General features: G+C 48.8%; 1 protein-coding gene across 1 annotated transcript in view; it reads left to right on the top strand.

The window, feature by feature from the left end:
• Positions 1-15,161, top strand: part of CFAP276 (cilia and flagella associated protein 276) — a 283,349-nt gene extending 268,188 nt beyond the window's left edge. Inside the window, exon 5 of the mRNA XM_089686470.1 lies at positions 15,017-15,161. Within this exon, the coding sequence (XP_089542596.1) occupies positions 15,017-15,087 (71 nt within the window). The 3' untranslated portion in view covers positions 15,088-15,161. The remainder of the gene's footprint in view (positions 1-15,016) is intronic.
• The last annotated feature ends 374 nt before the right edge of the window (positions 15,162-15,535 follow it).

Here is a 15,535-nt window from a genome sequence, read left to right as displayed (position 1 = left end):
CCAAGGGCCACATCACCCACCTCCAGAGAGGAGATAGACCCTGCAGGAGAGAGGACCGGCCTGTTAAGCCCCCTCCTCCACCTGGACCCCACCCTGCTTACCCTGAACAGGACCCTGGGACCCCTGAGATTCCCTACTGAGATTTTTCTCCCGCCTCAAAGGGAGGAGAACCGGGGGAGCAGGCACAGACGGCTTAGATTTTACATCCACCACCACCCTTCTGGCGGCCTCAGCCAACTTTTTCCCCTTACCAGGAGGGGGGACAGACCCAACAGGGGAAACTACCGGGACACTGATGGGGTAGGCTCAACCAGGGGAACTACCACAGAATGGACAACTGAAGCCACCCCCGCCTCCACCAAGGCCACTGCAGAGGCTGACTTGGCCCTCTCCACTGCAACCTCCGCCTCCTCGGCATCCATCCTGTCCAATTCGGCAGCAATTTCCGCCACTGGGAGGTTGCAGAGTGCCTCTGGGCACTGGTTGTACGTATGACCCAAGACCCCGCAGAGGTTACACCTCACAATGTTGCAATCTCTTCCCAGATGACCAATTTCCTAGCAAAGAGAGCACCGTATAACCGGGCACGTGGCAGCAAAGTGCCCCTTTGCACCACACCGGTGGCATACTGGGGGCTGACCAGCATAGAAAATAACAATTCTATCCCTCCCCAAGAAAGCAGATGAGGGTATGTGCTGAAGTACATTGCCCCCAACTCTCAGATGGATGGTGGTTGTCCATCCACCTGTCCAGATCCCTCTCTTGTCTACCACCTTGCTCAGGGCCCCCATAACATCCCCATAGCTCCCCAGCCACACTACAATATCCGATGGGGGGATGGACTCGTTCCTCACAAGTATAGTGACCTTTTTGATCATGTTCTGCCTCAATATTAATTTGCGGGATAACCCCACCCACCTGGGACTATGGATATAAATTGCTTCGTAGCGTTGCCAAAAGAGATCCAGCTGCTCTGGCCTCACGAACGAGACATCGTACTCCCCTGTACCCACAGGAGCAATAAAAGCAAAAATATCTGCCGCTTTGAAACCCATCTCCAGGACACGGTCTATTACTTCCTTTCTGCTTAAAGGGGGTCCCTCCCCTTACCATTTCAATTGTACTACATTTTTCCTGGTTGCGGAGGTTGGCAGGTTACCTGCCCGCGCCATAAGTGGCCTAACTGACCGTTGCCCACCGCTTACTGCCGCTGAGTAGCTGATGGCAGGCTTAGGCACAGAGGCATTTGCCTAAGGGGGAACTGGACCAGGGGGGCCGAGACTGAATCACTGGGACCCAGGGGAACAGGGCCCGGATAGAGCAGGGCCACCAGAGAGGGAGACCAGGGTGGCAGGACCCAAAGGACCCTGAGCCCGAACACCTGAGTCCACCAAAGCAGGGGCTGAAGTGACCTGAACCCGGGGGTCTGAACCAGCCAAAGGGGTACTGCAGGGCCCGACATATGAGCACCTGGATTTGCAGGGACAGAACCTCAGCAGGAGCACCAGGAGCAATAGATTCCCCAGCAAGAGTAGCCCCCACCTTCGGAGGGGCGGGGCTTAACGGGGCACAGAGACCTACACAAACCGCCCCTTGCCCTGCAGGAGGAGCCTGCACCACCTGCATGGTCTTACTACCGGAGATGTCCTTTGACTCCTTGCTGCCCATTTTTGCTGAGTCCTGCAGCACTTCCCCAATCACCGGTATACCCTCCTTCACCAGAAAGGAGCTCCCCAAGGAGCTCGGGATCCTCTTTAGCTGCACGAACACAGCGCGGTCCCTCCGCACTGGATTGGCTGGCTTATGTAATGTATCCTCCTCCTCACTTCCGGAATCCTCCGAGGTGAAGCGGAAACGGTCACCTCTCAAACCCAGCTCCTCTTCCTGGACAAAGTGCAACTCCCCAGCCAACTCCGCCTCCTCCACACGCGATCCCCAATCCGCGCGTCCGCTGCCCGAGGTAGTCCGAACCACCCACGGCCTCGTCGTCCTCCATATCTGGCGGAACCATTTTCAAACTTGGTGCAGCAAGCTCAGCTAGCTCTTGCGCCGGCACACCTCCAGTCACCGGCTCACCCCTGGTCACCGGTTCACCTTCCATCACTGGCTCACCTCCTGTCACCAGCTCATCAGATGACTCCTCCATAGAGGAGACCATATCCACGGGACATCTTGCTGCCGCAATGCTCCTGTTTCTTGCTGCTTTAAAGCGTCTGTCATTAACATACTTCTTCAGAGCTCCACTCTTCTTTTTAAGTGCCGCCACATACTTTGTTTGCAGAGAGACCCTCTGCTCTAAGGCCTCCAGGCTAGGCTTCATTGCCTGTCTCTTGGTGCTCCACACACTGTCATAACTGGAACGCAGCCTTTTAAGTTCCAGACTTAATTTGACCAATTTGGCCTCCTCCTTCTCCACCGTCTTAATCCGGGCGACCACACAGCCCCTGTATTCCGCACAACCTTCCCCCTTCTTGGGGGCCGTTCCCGGGTTCTCTATAGGTGGTATGCAGGGACCGGTACTAAGCCCCTCAGGGGGCCCTCCTTCGGCAGGACCAGGTCCAGGACCCGACATCCTCCCTGGGCTGGCTGGGACAATCAAGCCCCGGGCTTGTCAGGCCTTCTGGAGGTATTGCAGAGCTCTCCACTATGCGACCACACCCATCAGGAAAGGAGATTTTTTATTAAGTTACTTGCAACCAGTAAACAAAATTATTTTATACAAAAATACAAACTCACAATAAATAAATCAAACATATCAACTAAGATTATAAGCGGGAAACTTCCCCCCCAAAAAAACATTATGGTTTATGAACAAGAAAACCATTAGTCTTTATGACTTGTACTAATAGAAAGTTCATAACCTGCAAGAAAAACATGATAGCTTTACCAGCCAAGAAAAAACAGAACATTAACACAGGAGCAGGGCTTGCATCAATGGCCTTTCTGGCCTATCATCATTATATGAAAGCAGAGAGAAAATCGGCCTTTATGGCCCAAACCATCATGATAACATTTCAGTTTCAATGATTTTACATACAAACGATAATACTTACACGAGAGGGCCTTTATGGCCCAACCTCTAATACACACCATTCTTAAGCACAACCCCAAACTCCCTTAGCCCAGAGTCCTACTCACTCCGAACTCCTAAGCATAGCTTAGGGCAGTGGTTCTGAACCTGGGTTCGATCGAACCCCAGGGGTTCGGTGAGTCAGTCTCGCGGGTTCGGCGGAGGTGAAGACCCACACCCGACTCATATGATTCGTGCAGTAAATATTCATTATTATGTTTTTGTTTTTGTGTGAAAATCATGTTTTAATGGTTTTGTTCTTTGTTCTTAATGGTTTTGTTCATTTTTCGCACCTATGTATAAATATATACCTAAATATATACCTATGTTTTGAATTTGAAATATCATATTTTATTTTTCCAATTAAGAAGGGTTCGGTGAATGCGCATATGAAACTGGTGGGGGTCAGTACCTCCAACAAGGTTAAGAACCACTGGCTTAGGGAAACCTTACATCCTACAAAACACCCAAGAAAAGGGTAAGAAACTTAGATCTTCAGTGAATGCAGCCTTTCGTAAAAAAGAACCATACTTACCAAAATCTAAGGGAGTGATATAAGAGAAACAGAGACAGGGACCACCACCCGAGATCAACAGACGGCAGCAACCGAACTGATGTTCCTCCACGCCTCCATCCAGGCCTTTTGCCGCCCCCTGTTTCTCTCAAGACCCCGAATCTTCCCAACCTCACCAAGAATGCCACACACCACCACCTGGACGGGGAAGACTTTCTGCCGGATTGAGACCTGAGACCGTGCGTTCCATGTGTAATAACGGACCACTACGCTAACTAGGAAAAGGGTGTCCAAATCAAAACCCGGGCGACTTTCGAATGCTCCATACACCCACTCTGCATAAGACATGCAGCTAAGGAAAGGAACACCCAGAGCCCCACCCACCTCTTTATACACCTCTACATTGAAAGGACACTGAAGCAAGATGTGGTCCATAGTCTCCACTTCCCCCTGACACTCCGACCTCGGACAACCTCGTTCATCCAGAGGACGGTACTTCAGGTTACCTCTCACGTAGAGCCTGCCATGGATAGAGAGCCAGGCCTGTTCCCTAAACTTCAAGGGAATCCATTCTAAATTAATCAATCTTAAACCCTCCCTCATAATATGACCTGGGCAATCCTTCAAGGCAAGCGGAGCATGAAAGGCGGTCGCCACAATCCTCTCACCCAGGAGTCTCCTAGGAAGGGACCTGACCTCCTCTGCCATCACATGCCACCGCCTGAGTAACTTCAGGCTCGGGGCCACATAAGCTGGGAGCTTACCATGCTTAACACGCAGGCTTTTCACTGTCACTCTCCTAACAGCTCAGAAAGGGTCTAAACCAGATCCGAAACAGTCCTACCCATGCAGGCGGCCTCTCTGCCAACATGCTACCAAAGTTATGTTTAATAAACATCAGAGAGAAAAAAACTATTGGGTTAACCATATCTAGGCCACCCTCCCGCCTGGATGAGTAAGTCACGTCTCGCTTGACAAGATTCAGCCTGTTCCTCCATAACATCTGGAAGAAGCAGCTGTAGACCCTCGCATAGAGCGACTCTGGTAAGAGGCAGACAAAGCTGACATACAAAAAGATGGGAACCAGAAAGGTCTTGATTAAGTCGACCCTTTCCCTTAAGGAGAGCCGGCGCCCCTTCCAACATCTCACTTTGACCTCGGCATCGGCCAGCCTAGCCTCCCAATTTGATTTGCTGTAATCAGCAGGGACAAAATTGATGCCTAAAACTTTTATTTTCTGCTGAGGCACCAGGAAGGTGTCCGGAAGTGAAAAGCCCTCACCTTCCCTACCCATCCAGAAAACTTCACATTTGTCCTTGTTGACCTTGGAGCCCGACGCCTCCGAATACTGATCCATCACTGAGACCACCTCCTGCGCCTCCTCAGTCCCAGAAATGAAGACAGAAACATATCAGCATAGGCAACGACCTTCAGGGGTGGATCCCCAGCGACACCCACTGGCACCCCGCCCAGCACTCCACCATCCAACCTCCTAATAAAGGGGTCAATGGCGAATGCGTAGAGCAAGGGACTCAATGGGCACCCCTGGCGCACCCCAGAACCAACCCCAAAAGGCCGCCCAACCCATCCATTCACCAACATGAAGCTCTCCGCCTCCCTATACAATGTTTTAAGCCAGCCAATAAACCTCCCCTCTAGGCCATACCGGTCCAGGAGATGCCAAAGGTACTCATGATCAACTCGATCAAAGGCCTTTGCCTGATCCACCGCCAGCAAAAACTTCCCCCAACCCTCAGCCTTTCACTGCTCCAGAGCCTCCCAGACAGCTAACACCGCTGTAAAAGTTGCTGCTGGCGAGAAAGTAAAATATCCGCCACTGACGACAAGCGCCAGAACAATATCTTAGCCAGAATCTTTCTATCGACATTGAGGAGGCTGATGGGGCGCCAGTTCTCAATAGCCGAAGGATCTTTACCCTTTGACAAGAGAATTACAGCAGACTACCTCATGGAGGGAGGGAGGGAGCGACCCCATATCCAGACAGCAATTATAGACTTCCACAAGGTGGGGTGCCAAGCTGGACTTAAAAGCCTTAAACAACTCAGCTGTCAAACCGTCTGGCCCAGGAGTCTTTTTAATGGCCAGGCTATCAATGGCTTTGGACACCTCTTCTACTGTAATTTCCCCTGTCTAACTTGCAGACGAGACATTACCCTTCAAACCTGGTGTAGAGTCCAAAAAGCTCAACATCCTTGTCCGGTCAAGATGCTTCTCACTCAGTAAATCCTCATAAAAGGACCTGGAGACCTCCAGAATCCCTGACCTGGATCTTGTCAGGGATCCCGTACTATCCCTCAAGCCAGAGACCATGTTAATCGCTGCGCTCTGCTTACAGTTCTGGAAAGGCTCAGGTGGGTGGTACTTCCCATAATCCCTCTCCAGAACCAAAGAGGCCCGCCGGTCATACTGGTACTTCCTGAGAAGAAGCTTAACCTCCGAGATCGCCCCAGAATCTCCACCGCTTGAAACAAGGCGGTCAAGCTCCCTCCGCAACCGTTGGTAGGCGATATATTTATCAAGTTGTTTTCTTTTTCCAATGGCCTGGAAAAACCTGCTGATCCGCACCTTGGTAAGCTCCCACCACTCTGACTTACTGTTGCAGAAATCCAGCACAGTCTCCTGAGCCTAAAAGAACTCCTCAAAGGATCGTCTCACTTCCTCGTCTTCCAGCAGAGCCAAATTCATTCTCCAGATGTCCTTCCCTCTCAGTGGCGCATCTGAAACATTTAAAGTCACAGTAAGCAAAAGGTGGTCAGAAAACTCCACCACCCGACACTCGGGTGCCAAGAAGGCAGAGTCCTCCTTCAAAAAAAACCTGTCTATTCTACTCTGACAATTACCTCTCCTAAACGTGAAACCAGTGCTGTCCGGGCTGCTCTTAATTAAGACATCCACCAGACCTGCTTCCCTGACTATCGCATTTAAAAAAACGCGATCATATCCCAGCCTTTCATTGGAGCCTTTCCTGTCCTTGGGCCTAGTCACGGTGTTGAAATCACCTCCAAAGACAACTTGCCGAGATGTAAAAAGAAAATGCTTGATCTTCGTGAAGAGGCATTCCTGTCCCACTTGGACTGTGGTCCATATATATTAACCAGGCACAGTTCCTGCCCCCTCACAAGGACATCTAAGATCAGACATCTTCCAATCTCCACCTCAATGACCCGCCGACACGTTACCATACCGGTAAAAAGCACCGCAACTCCGCTGCAAGGCTCAGCCGCAAGAGACCAAAAGGAGGGCCCACGCCTCCACTCCCTCTTAGCCAGATGTATATTGGCTAGACTAGACAACCGGGTCTCTTGCAAAAATAAAACATCAGCATCAATACCGCTGAGCAAAAATAAGGCTGTATCTCTAGCGCTTACAGATTTTAGGCTGGCGACATTAATAGTCACCACCTTTAATGGAGCGGGAACTGCCATTTGAGCCATTAAGATTGGTGTTTCCTATCCTTCTCTTTTCCCCGCTCCCCTACAGCTGAAACCACACCCTCCCCCAGTGATTCCCTCCCATTCTCCTCCATCGGGGACAAGGAGCCCACTGACTCCTCCTCATCCTCAGATAGAGCCCCAAACCTATTAGAGATGGACAGCTCCCCTACATGTAGGGAAGACATGGACGAGGCCGGGGAAATAGCAACCTTATTTTTCTTCCCCCTACCTTCCACCCTCATCCACTCCACCTCCGCCTCTCCGACCCCAATATTGGGGTTCGATACCCCCTGATTACCACCTCCTCCACCTTCTTAACACGGCTCCTCCAATGACGCTGAGGCAACAGCACCGGAGGGGGAGCCACCAAAGGACCTTTCTTAGCCAACCCTGCACCTTTGGCTGCCTCCTTAACTCTAGAACCCTGGGGAACAGACACAGCAGGAGACCTGGGCACCGCCAGCACCTGGGAAGACAAACCCACAGATTCTACATTAATTGACCCAGCATTTGGGGGAGCAGCAGAGACAATAGAAACTACAGGGGAAACTCCTTCCTGGGACACTGCAGGGCCCAAATCATGCTCCACATCACCCGCCTCCTCCGCCTCCATCCTTGCTAACTCCTCCACCACCTCTGTCTGGTTATGCAGAGCCTCCGGGCACTGCGAGTAAGAGTGGCCTAAACGGAGACACAAATTGCACCGAATCAGGTTGCAATCGCATGCAACATGGCCTCCTCCTGGGAACAACGCAAGACTGAACACAAGGAGGCAAAGTGGGATTTACTCCCACACCTATGGCACAGTCTAGGCTGCTCAGCATAAAAAATAACTAATCTATCACCACCTATGAAGGCCGAGGAGGGAAGATGCTTCACCACATTATCCGACACCCCCAGCCTCATAGTGACCGACCACCGACCCGTCCAAATCCCCCTGTAATCATTTATTTTCCTAAGGGGCCCCAGAACCTCCCCATATCGCTGCAACCAGACCATGATGTCCGCTGCAAAAATTGACTCGTTCCTTACCAAAATGGTGATGTTCTTCACCAAAGGCTGCCTTGATGCTACCCTGGGGACAAGCCCCGCCCTCCTCTCTGATCCCTTCAATCTGTCATCATATTTCTGCCAGAAGACATCCAGCATGTCGCTCCTAACAAAAGAAACATCATATTCCCCTGACCCTACAGGGGCAATAAGGGCAAATATGTCACCCGAAAAAGAAGGGTTTGTGAAAAGAAATTCACAGGAAAGCAGCTACACTATGAACAGAATGTGATACTCAGAAAAAATTCCAAAAATTATGCTTTATTACATATAAATATTTGATATATGGGCAGTCGCCCTGGTTACCATCACCTCAGTATGAGACAATATACACACAGACCTAAAACCATATAAAATCACCAAGACCGGTCTGAATAAATGTGCTGCCAAGACAATGACAAAAATGTCTAAAGTCTTTGCCGCACTGGCACATAGGTTAACACTTCCCAAAGGAGGTGTACACAAAAATTATACCATAGGTATACAGTGTCACATGTAATAAATGTAAAGACATATGTCATAACCATTTAGGTTCTATCCCATAGAGGGGATTTCCCAAAAATTATACCAAAGGTATGAAATATCACATGTATGCATTGCGGCGAGCAAAGTGTGCGTCAGAAGAGAGGCATAACCATAAGCCTATGTAAGGCAGCAAAAGGATATCATATATAAAATGCAGTACAGTCCCATGCCGGTACATGTGGTTGGGGCCCATTCATCTGTAATAGAAGTGACTGATATTTAGGACTCTTTAGATGTAAATAACGCCCCGATTGTTGCCTGGATGGAGAAACAGATGCAGATAGCAGAACACTGCTTTAAGTGATGACTTCACCACAGTATGTGGACTACACATCACTTGTTGTTGAAAACAAGATAAAGCCCAGCGGCTCCTCCGCGCGTTGAAATATATATGGCATGCCTTGTTTCCTATGTAAAGCACCATAATGTCCCCATCCTGTAATAAGACAAACAATATGAGGGAAGTCACTGTAAGAGCTTTGAACTCTATATTAGACGTTATATGCCATGTAGGTCACAGAGGACCTTGAATCTAATGTCCTGTAACAGTCCACTCACCACCTGTGCAATGGGTAGTAAGAAAGAAGAGGATATCCTTCATGAGTACTGCCCTTCAAAAAAGTACTGCTGTATGGAACCAGGGAACCACCGCTTACATCAGCCGACATACCGCGGGTTCCGACCTCTCCATGGCGCCTGTGCCGCCTAAGCCTGCCTCATGGCATGTGAAGATGGCTACCTCCTTGTGGGTCACCGTGCGTTCCACCTAGTGCGCATGACCGGAAGTGACGTATCTGACGTATGACGTCAACGCGTTTCGCCGATGGGCGTATCTCACTCAGCTTCGTCAGGACCAATATGTCACCCGCCTTGAAGCCCATTTCCAACAGGCGATCTACTACCTCTCTCCTACCAGGAGGGGAACCCTGCCTTGACCATTTAAGCTGGACCACGTTCCTTCGTTTGACTGATTGGGGAGCGGACCCAGGCCCCACCGCCCCCGGATGACCCAACAACAGCCTAGCCCCCCTCAGAGCTGCAGCATAACTTGGATCCTCAGAGACAGGGCCAGACATAGGGGCACTGAGCTCTGCTGCATAACTCCTAAGCCCACCAGGGGCCATCCCTTTACCCTGAGCCCCAACATTAGGACCCAACACAGAGTTACCAGCAACCACCACACTATCCTTCCCCGCAGACCCAGGGGTACCAGAAGTAACACCATTGCTACTATCACCCGCACCGGGGCCCAACACTGGTACAATGGCCTCCTCCACCCCACCAGCCCCAACAGAGCCCAAGCCAGACCCAGGGGCACCAGTAGCATCTACAGCCACACCAGACCCATGACGGGAGAACCGGGACAAGGGACGGAGCCCCAGGGACAGACACCGGCACCCCGGAAGCAGACCCCTGCACAGCAAGGGGGGGCCAGGGGGGACAGGCACAGACACATTGCATACATTTTCATCAGATACCATATTTACCACCATGTCCCAAGTCCTCTAGACCATCAGCTGGTGGCACCTCCACACTGCCCGTGCCCTGCAGTGAACCGGCCGCCTGGTGACCCCGCACATTAGCCAGCTCCTTTTCCGGTAGCCTCCGCAGTTTGACATAAACCGCTTTCTCCACAACTTTTGGCTTTAATGGCTTGGGGACCCCGACCTCCTCCACATCAGAGTCCTCCGATCCGAACTGAAAATGGCGCCCCTGCCGCGGGGACTCCACCTCCTCCACAAACTCGATAGCTCCCGATGCCTCAGCGATTTCCAATTGCGACCCCCAGTCGGATGTCCACTGCCCCGGGGGGACGAGCTCTGCGGTACCCCTCACCTCCTCCAACTCTCCCACAGACATCCCAGCCACCTGGCTCTGCACGTCCACCACGGGACCCTCCGGCGGCTCTTTCTCCATGCTGGCCAGCTCCCCCGCCGGCTTGTCCAGGGATGACGACGACACGGCTCCTCTCACTGCCGACACAGTCCTACCCCTGGCCTGCCTGCTACGCTCCTCGTTACCGCCCCTCTCACGGAGCGAGCTGCCGGCAGCCTTCAGGATGGACACGATCCGGCTCTGGACTGCTCATCCCTCCTGGGCTGGGAGAGAAATCCAGCCCCCGGTCTCACAATAGGCCTCTGGTAGACACAGAGCACTCCTCCTCACGCCTCGTCAGGAAAGGACTCACCGCTGGTGGTGCTGGGGCTCACCTGCTCTATGGTTTCAGTACCAGTTCTTACCAGCGAGTGCTTTTCAGCAGCCAGGATCTCACCTCCTGCAATAGAGCCATCACCTGAGGCTGATTGCAGGAGGTGTATTTAAGCAGTAACCAGGCCTGCAATCAGTGCCTTGGTGTTTGTTTCCCATGAGCCCTTGTTGTCCTGTACCTGTATCCTGTCATCTACCTGCTTGATTCTCCTGCTCGATTCTAACCACAGATTGAACTCTGCCTGCACCAACCCAGTTCTCCTTTTTGACTATCCGTTTGCCTACCCCTCTGTACCAGATCTGCCCGACTGTTCCTGACCCGGCCTGCCTGACCACTCTACCTCTCCAGCCCTGACTACGCCTGTGTTTCTGAACATATAGATATTAGTTGAAGGTTTGGTTTTTGTTTGCACTGTGCGTTCTTGTATACTTGTGTAGCTCTTAATAAATTATATTATTACATCACTCCTGAAGCCTACTATTCCCTGTGTCAGTCCACACATCTCTGGCCATATGCAGATCCTTGACAACAACACAGAAATGGGAGTTCTTTAAAAAGACTGTATGTGAAAACACTGCAAAATATATTCCCATGGGCAACAAGTTTAAAAGGCTAAAAATCAAACCTATGTGGCTTACGGCCAAAGTTAATGAGCATGGTATTGACACAGCTCCAGATGATCCACATTGGCTCACAATTGATATGATTCAAAAATATTTGGACAGTATAAAGGTGAATAAAGCACCTGGACCGGATGGCATACACCCACGGGTCCTTATAGAATTGAGCTCTGTCATTTCAAAGCCATTGTTTCTAATTTTTAGGGACTCTTTAATGACTGGCATAGTACCACTGGATTGGTGTAAGGCCAATGTGGTGCCAATATTTAAAAAGGGGTCAAACTCTTTACCAAGTAATTATAGACCTGTTAGTTTAACTTCTATAGTTGGGAAGATACTGAAGAGTTTAATAAAAGACCACATAGACGAGTTCTTGCTGGAAAAAAATATTTTAAGCAACAGACAGTATGGATTCATGAAAGACAGAAGTTGTCAAACAAATCTGATTTATTTTTATGAGGGGGTGAGCAAAACCTTGTACAGAGGGGTGGCGGTGGACGTGGTATACTTGGATTTTGCAAAAGCGTTGGATTTTGCAAAAGCACACACAGCTAATGTGTAAGGTAAAGTCTACGGACTTGGAAAAATCCGTATGTAAATGGATGGAAAACTGGCTAAAAGATCGTATTCAAAGAGTAGTGATTAATGGTCTAGGGTTGTCCGTGGTTGTGGTCAAGGTTCAGTGTTGGGACCCATACTTTTTAATATATTTATAAACAATATAGGGTTTAAAAGATTGAGATTAAAAATCCCATTTCAGTCTTTGCAGATGACATCAAGCTGTGCAGTGGAATAGCGTCCTCACAGGATGTCTTCAACTTACAAGTCGACCTCAATGCACTGTTTAATTGGGCAACTATGTGGCAAATGAGGTTTAATGTTGATAAATGTAAGGTTATGCACTTGGGGGCTAAGAATATGCATGCATCATACATACTAGGGGGAGTATAACTGAGGGAATCAATGGTGGAGAAGGATCTGGGCGTTCTGATAGATCACAAGCTTAATAATGGCATGCAATGCCAAGCTGCGGTTTCTAAAGCGAGCAAAATCCTCTCTTGCATTAAATGAGGTATAGATTCCAGAGAGAAAGATATTGTAGATATTGTCACGTACCTGATAGAAGTCTGAATTGATGAGGTCAGCCTCTCTTGTATCTCCAACCCAGGCCCCACTGAAGGTGAAACAGATGGTGCCGAGGGACAGGAGGAACACGAGTGCCTGTGGATATTGATTGTGGGACTTGCGGCTGATGATGTACTCTCGGTAAATCAGACAGGGCATCCAGTCAGGAACAGAGGAGATGCCGGAACGGCCAGCTGAGGTTAAAGACACACTCCACTGGAGCTGCAAGATCTGTGTACATGGCTTGCCGGAACTTCTGATAAGCGTGAGGCCGGAACACACCATGACAACTGGAGCTAATGTAATGACAGACAGGACAGGCACTCGGCAGGACTGTAGAGCCAAAACTGGAGCCAGAAGCATATTCAGAGTAATAGCCAGGGTCAGCAACGAGGTACTGAAACATCAGACAGGGACGAGGTCCGGAGGAAGCCAGGATCAGAAACCAATGAGCAGAAGCATAAACAGGATCCAAGAGCAGGTCAATGGCAAGCCGGGTCAGTAACTGATACAGCAGGAAACAGGAAGTTAGCTGAAGACCAGTCAGCACTGACAGAGAGTCAGTGCTGACAGAGAGACCCTCCTTTAAATAGTCTGTCTGGCACCAGAAACAGTGGGCACGCTCCCGCGTGTGTGCACCCGCGTGCGTGCATTTTTGCACGCATGCGCGAACCTATGCTCATTTCTATTAGCCAGTTGCCGTACAGGAATTCGCTTACAGATATCATATTACCCCTGTACAACTCATTAGTTATACCTCATCTGGAATATGCAGTTCAGTTTTGGGAACCAATTCACAAAAAGAACATTGGGAAACTGGAGAAAGTACAGAGAAGGGCAACCAAATTGATATGAGGCATGGAGGAGCTCAGCTATGAGGAAAGATTAGAGGAACTGAATTTATTCTCTCTTTTGAAGAGGAGATTAAGGGGGGATATGGTCAACATGTATAAATACATCAGTGGTTCATATAGTGAACTTGGTGTAGAGCTATTCACCCTGAGGTCAACACAGAGGACAAGGGGGCACTCTTTACATCTGGAGGAAAAGAAATTTAATCTCCAAACACGAAAAGCTTTCTTCACAGTGAGAGCTGTGAAAATGTGGAATAGAATCCCTCAAGAGTTGGTTCTGGCCAGCTCAGTGGATTGCTTCAAAAAGGCCTGGATTATTATTACACAGAATATAACTGGATACTAACATTTTTAGGTAAAGTTAAAGGTAAAGTTAATCCAGGGAATATCCGATTGCCTCTCAGGGAATCAGAAAGGATTTTTTTCCCCAGCAGGAGCAAATTGGATCATGCTTTGCTGGATTTTTTTTGCCTTCTCCTGGATCAACTGTGGGTATAGGATTATAACTTTTTATTTTTTTTCTATGGTTGAATTGGATGGACTTTTGTCTTTTTTCAGCCAGATTAACTATGTAACTATGTTGTCACAGAGTTCTCACACTTAGAGCTGGTGAGGGACACAGGCAGCATCGTACCAATGCTGATAACCACCTAGAGAAGAATAATTTGGGGGGAAAAAAACCCCCAAATTTATTTTTTAAGTACCTGCATGACTGTATGCTGCTGCCACATAGTGAGTTTGATAATTTGTTGAATAAATTGGTGTTCCCAATAAATTTCGTGACACGTGTACATTTCCATGACCAAAACTGACTTGAATGGTAAACATACAATAATACATATCACATGTAATTACAAGCAAAGTGTATCTGATTGTCCATATTAATGCAAGTTATTACATTCATCTGCATGATCAGAGGTGCTTTGCTGGAAACAGTCACACATCAGTGCTCTAGGCAGATTTATTCATCTGCAGAAATGCATGGTTATTGTCACTTAGGATGTATGTTTTCTATAATAACGGAAGCTGGCTCCTTTCTAATATAAATTCCATTTTTTACTTCTATACTCCTACTTAGACATGCAAAAAATGTCATGGTGGTAATGTTTAAAGCTGAACTCCAGGATAAGTATTTATTGTATAAAATAAATACACGTATATTCTTACTTGAAACTTGGTGTCCTTTTGTGTATTTCCCTCAGACTTGTGCAGCAGTCCATCGTGAATTTTCTTTCATGTAGAAGCTTCCTGTAATAAAGGCCAGTGCTGCTCGCTGCATGGGCAGGGTGACTGGTCTTGTTTCCACCCCCTGTAGGTCTCTGCAGGCATCCTGTAGTGTAGTGGGTGGATATGCAGGGATCCTCTACAGTACAGCAATAATGCTATTTTTACAAGGTAATAACTGGGTTGGCATTTGGTGCACACAAAGTGGACTTTTTTATTTATATATTCATATAAAATGTTGTACCAGACGTTTAGCTTTAAAAGCTGTTTTTTTAAGGGGTTCACAAGAAAAGTAAAGCATAAGATTTTATTGACTGAAACATTGTCTTTGTGTGTTAACTACTGACTTTTTAATTTTTTTCACTTCTAGCAAGTCATCACTCAGCTGCAACTAATCGAGGCTACTCTCGGAAACAAGATGGTGGATACTACAGCATCTGATTTGAACGCTCTTCTGTTCAGTGAAATAGTTGTGTTATAATGTAGAAATAAACCTCAATAAACAAGTGCATGGATTAATGATTTCTGTAACTTACATTCCACCGACCAGGCTCCATATTCCATTTTAAGTAAAAATTCAACATGAAACAAAAAGTGGTCTTTACCGCTTTAAGACCGCCCACAGTAGATTTACTGCTGCAGGGGGCCCCTTTGCGCAGCATCACGTAAATATACGTGATTCTGCATCTCCGGGTAGGGGGGCGCGCGAGGCGTGCGAATGCCCTATCCGTGGCGCCGATCGCAGCCCCAGGTGTCAATCACCGGTTTCCAGCCGGTGATTACCAGCCGGCGCCCGATGATTACCGGTGATCACTGACAGAGAGGAGGGCTGCATTGTTTACCAACAACCCTCCTCCCTGTCAGTTTGGACACACTGCTGGAAATGGCT

Source organism: Staurois parvus, unplaced genomic scaffold (genome assembly GCF_062004578.1).
Source record: "Staurois parvus isolate SC_StPar_1 unplaced genomic scaffold, SC_StPar_1.0 ptg000399l, whole genome shotgun sequence".
Taxonomy (NCBI): Eukaryota; Metazoa; Chordata; class Amphibia; order Anura; family Ranidae; genus Staurois; species Staurois parvus.
This window is presented reverse-complemented; position numbering and strand designations above follow the sequence as displayed.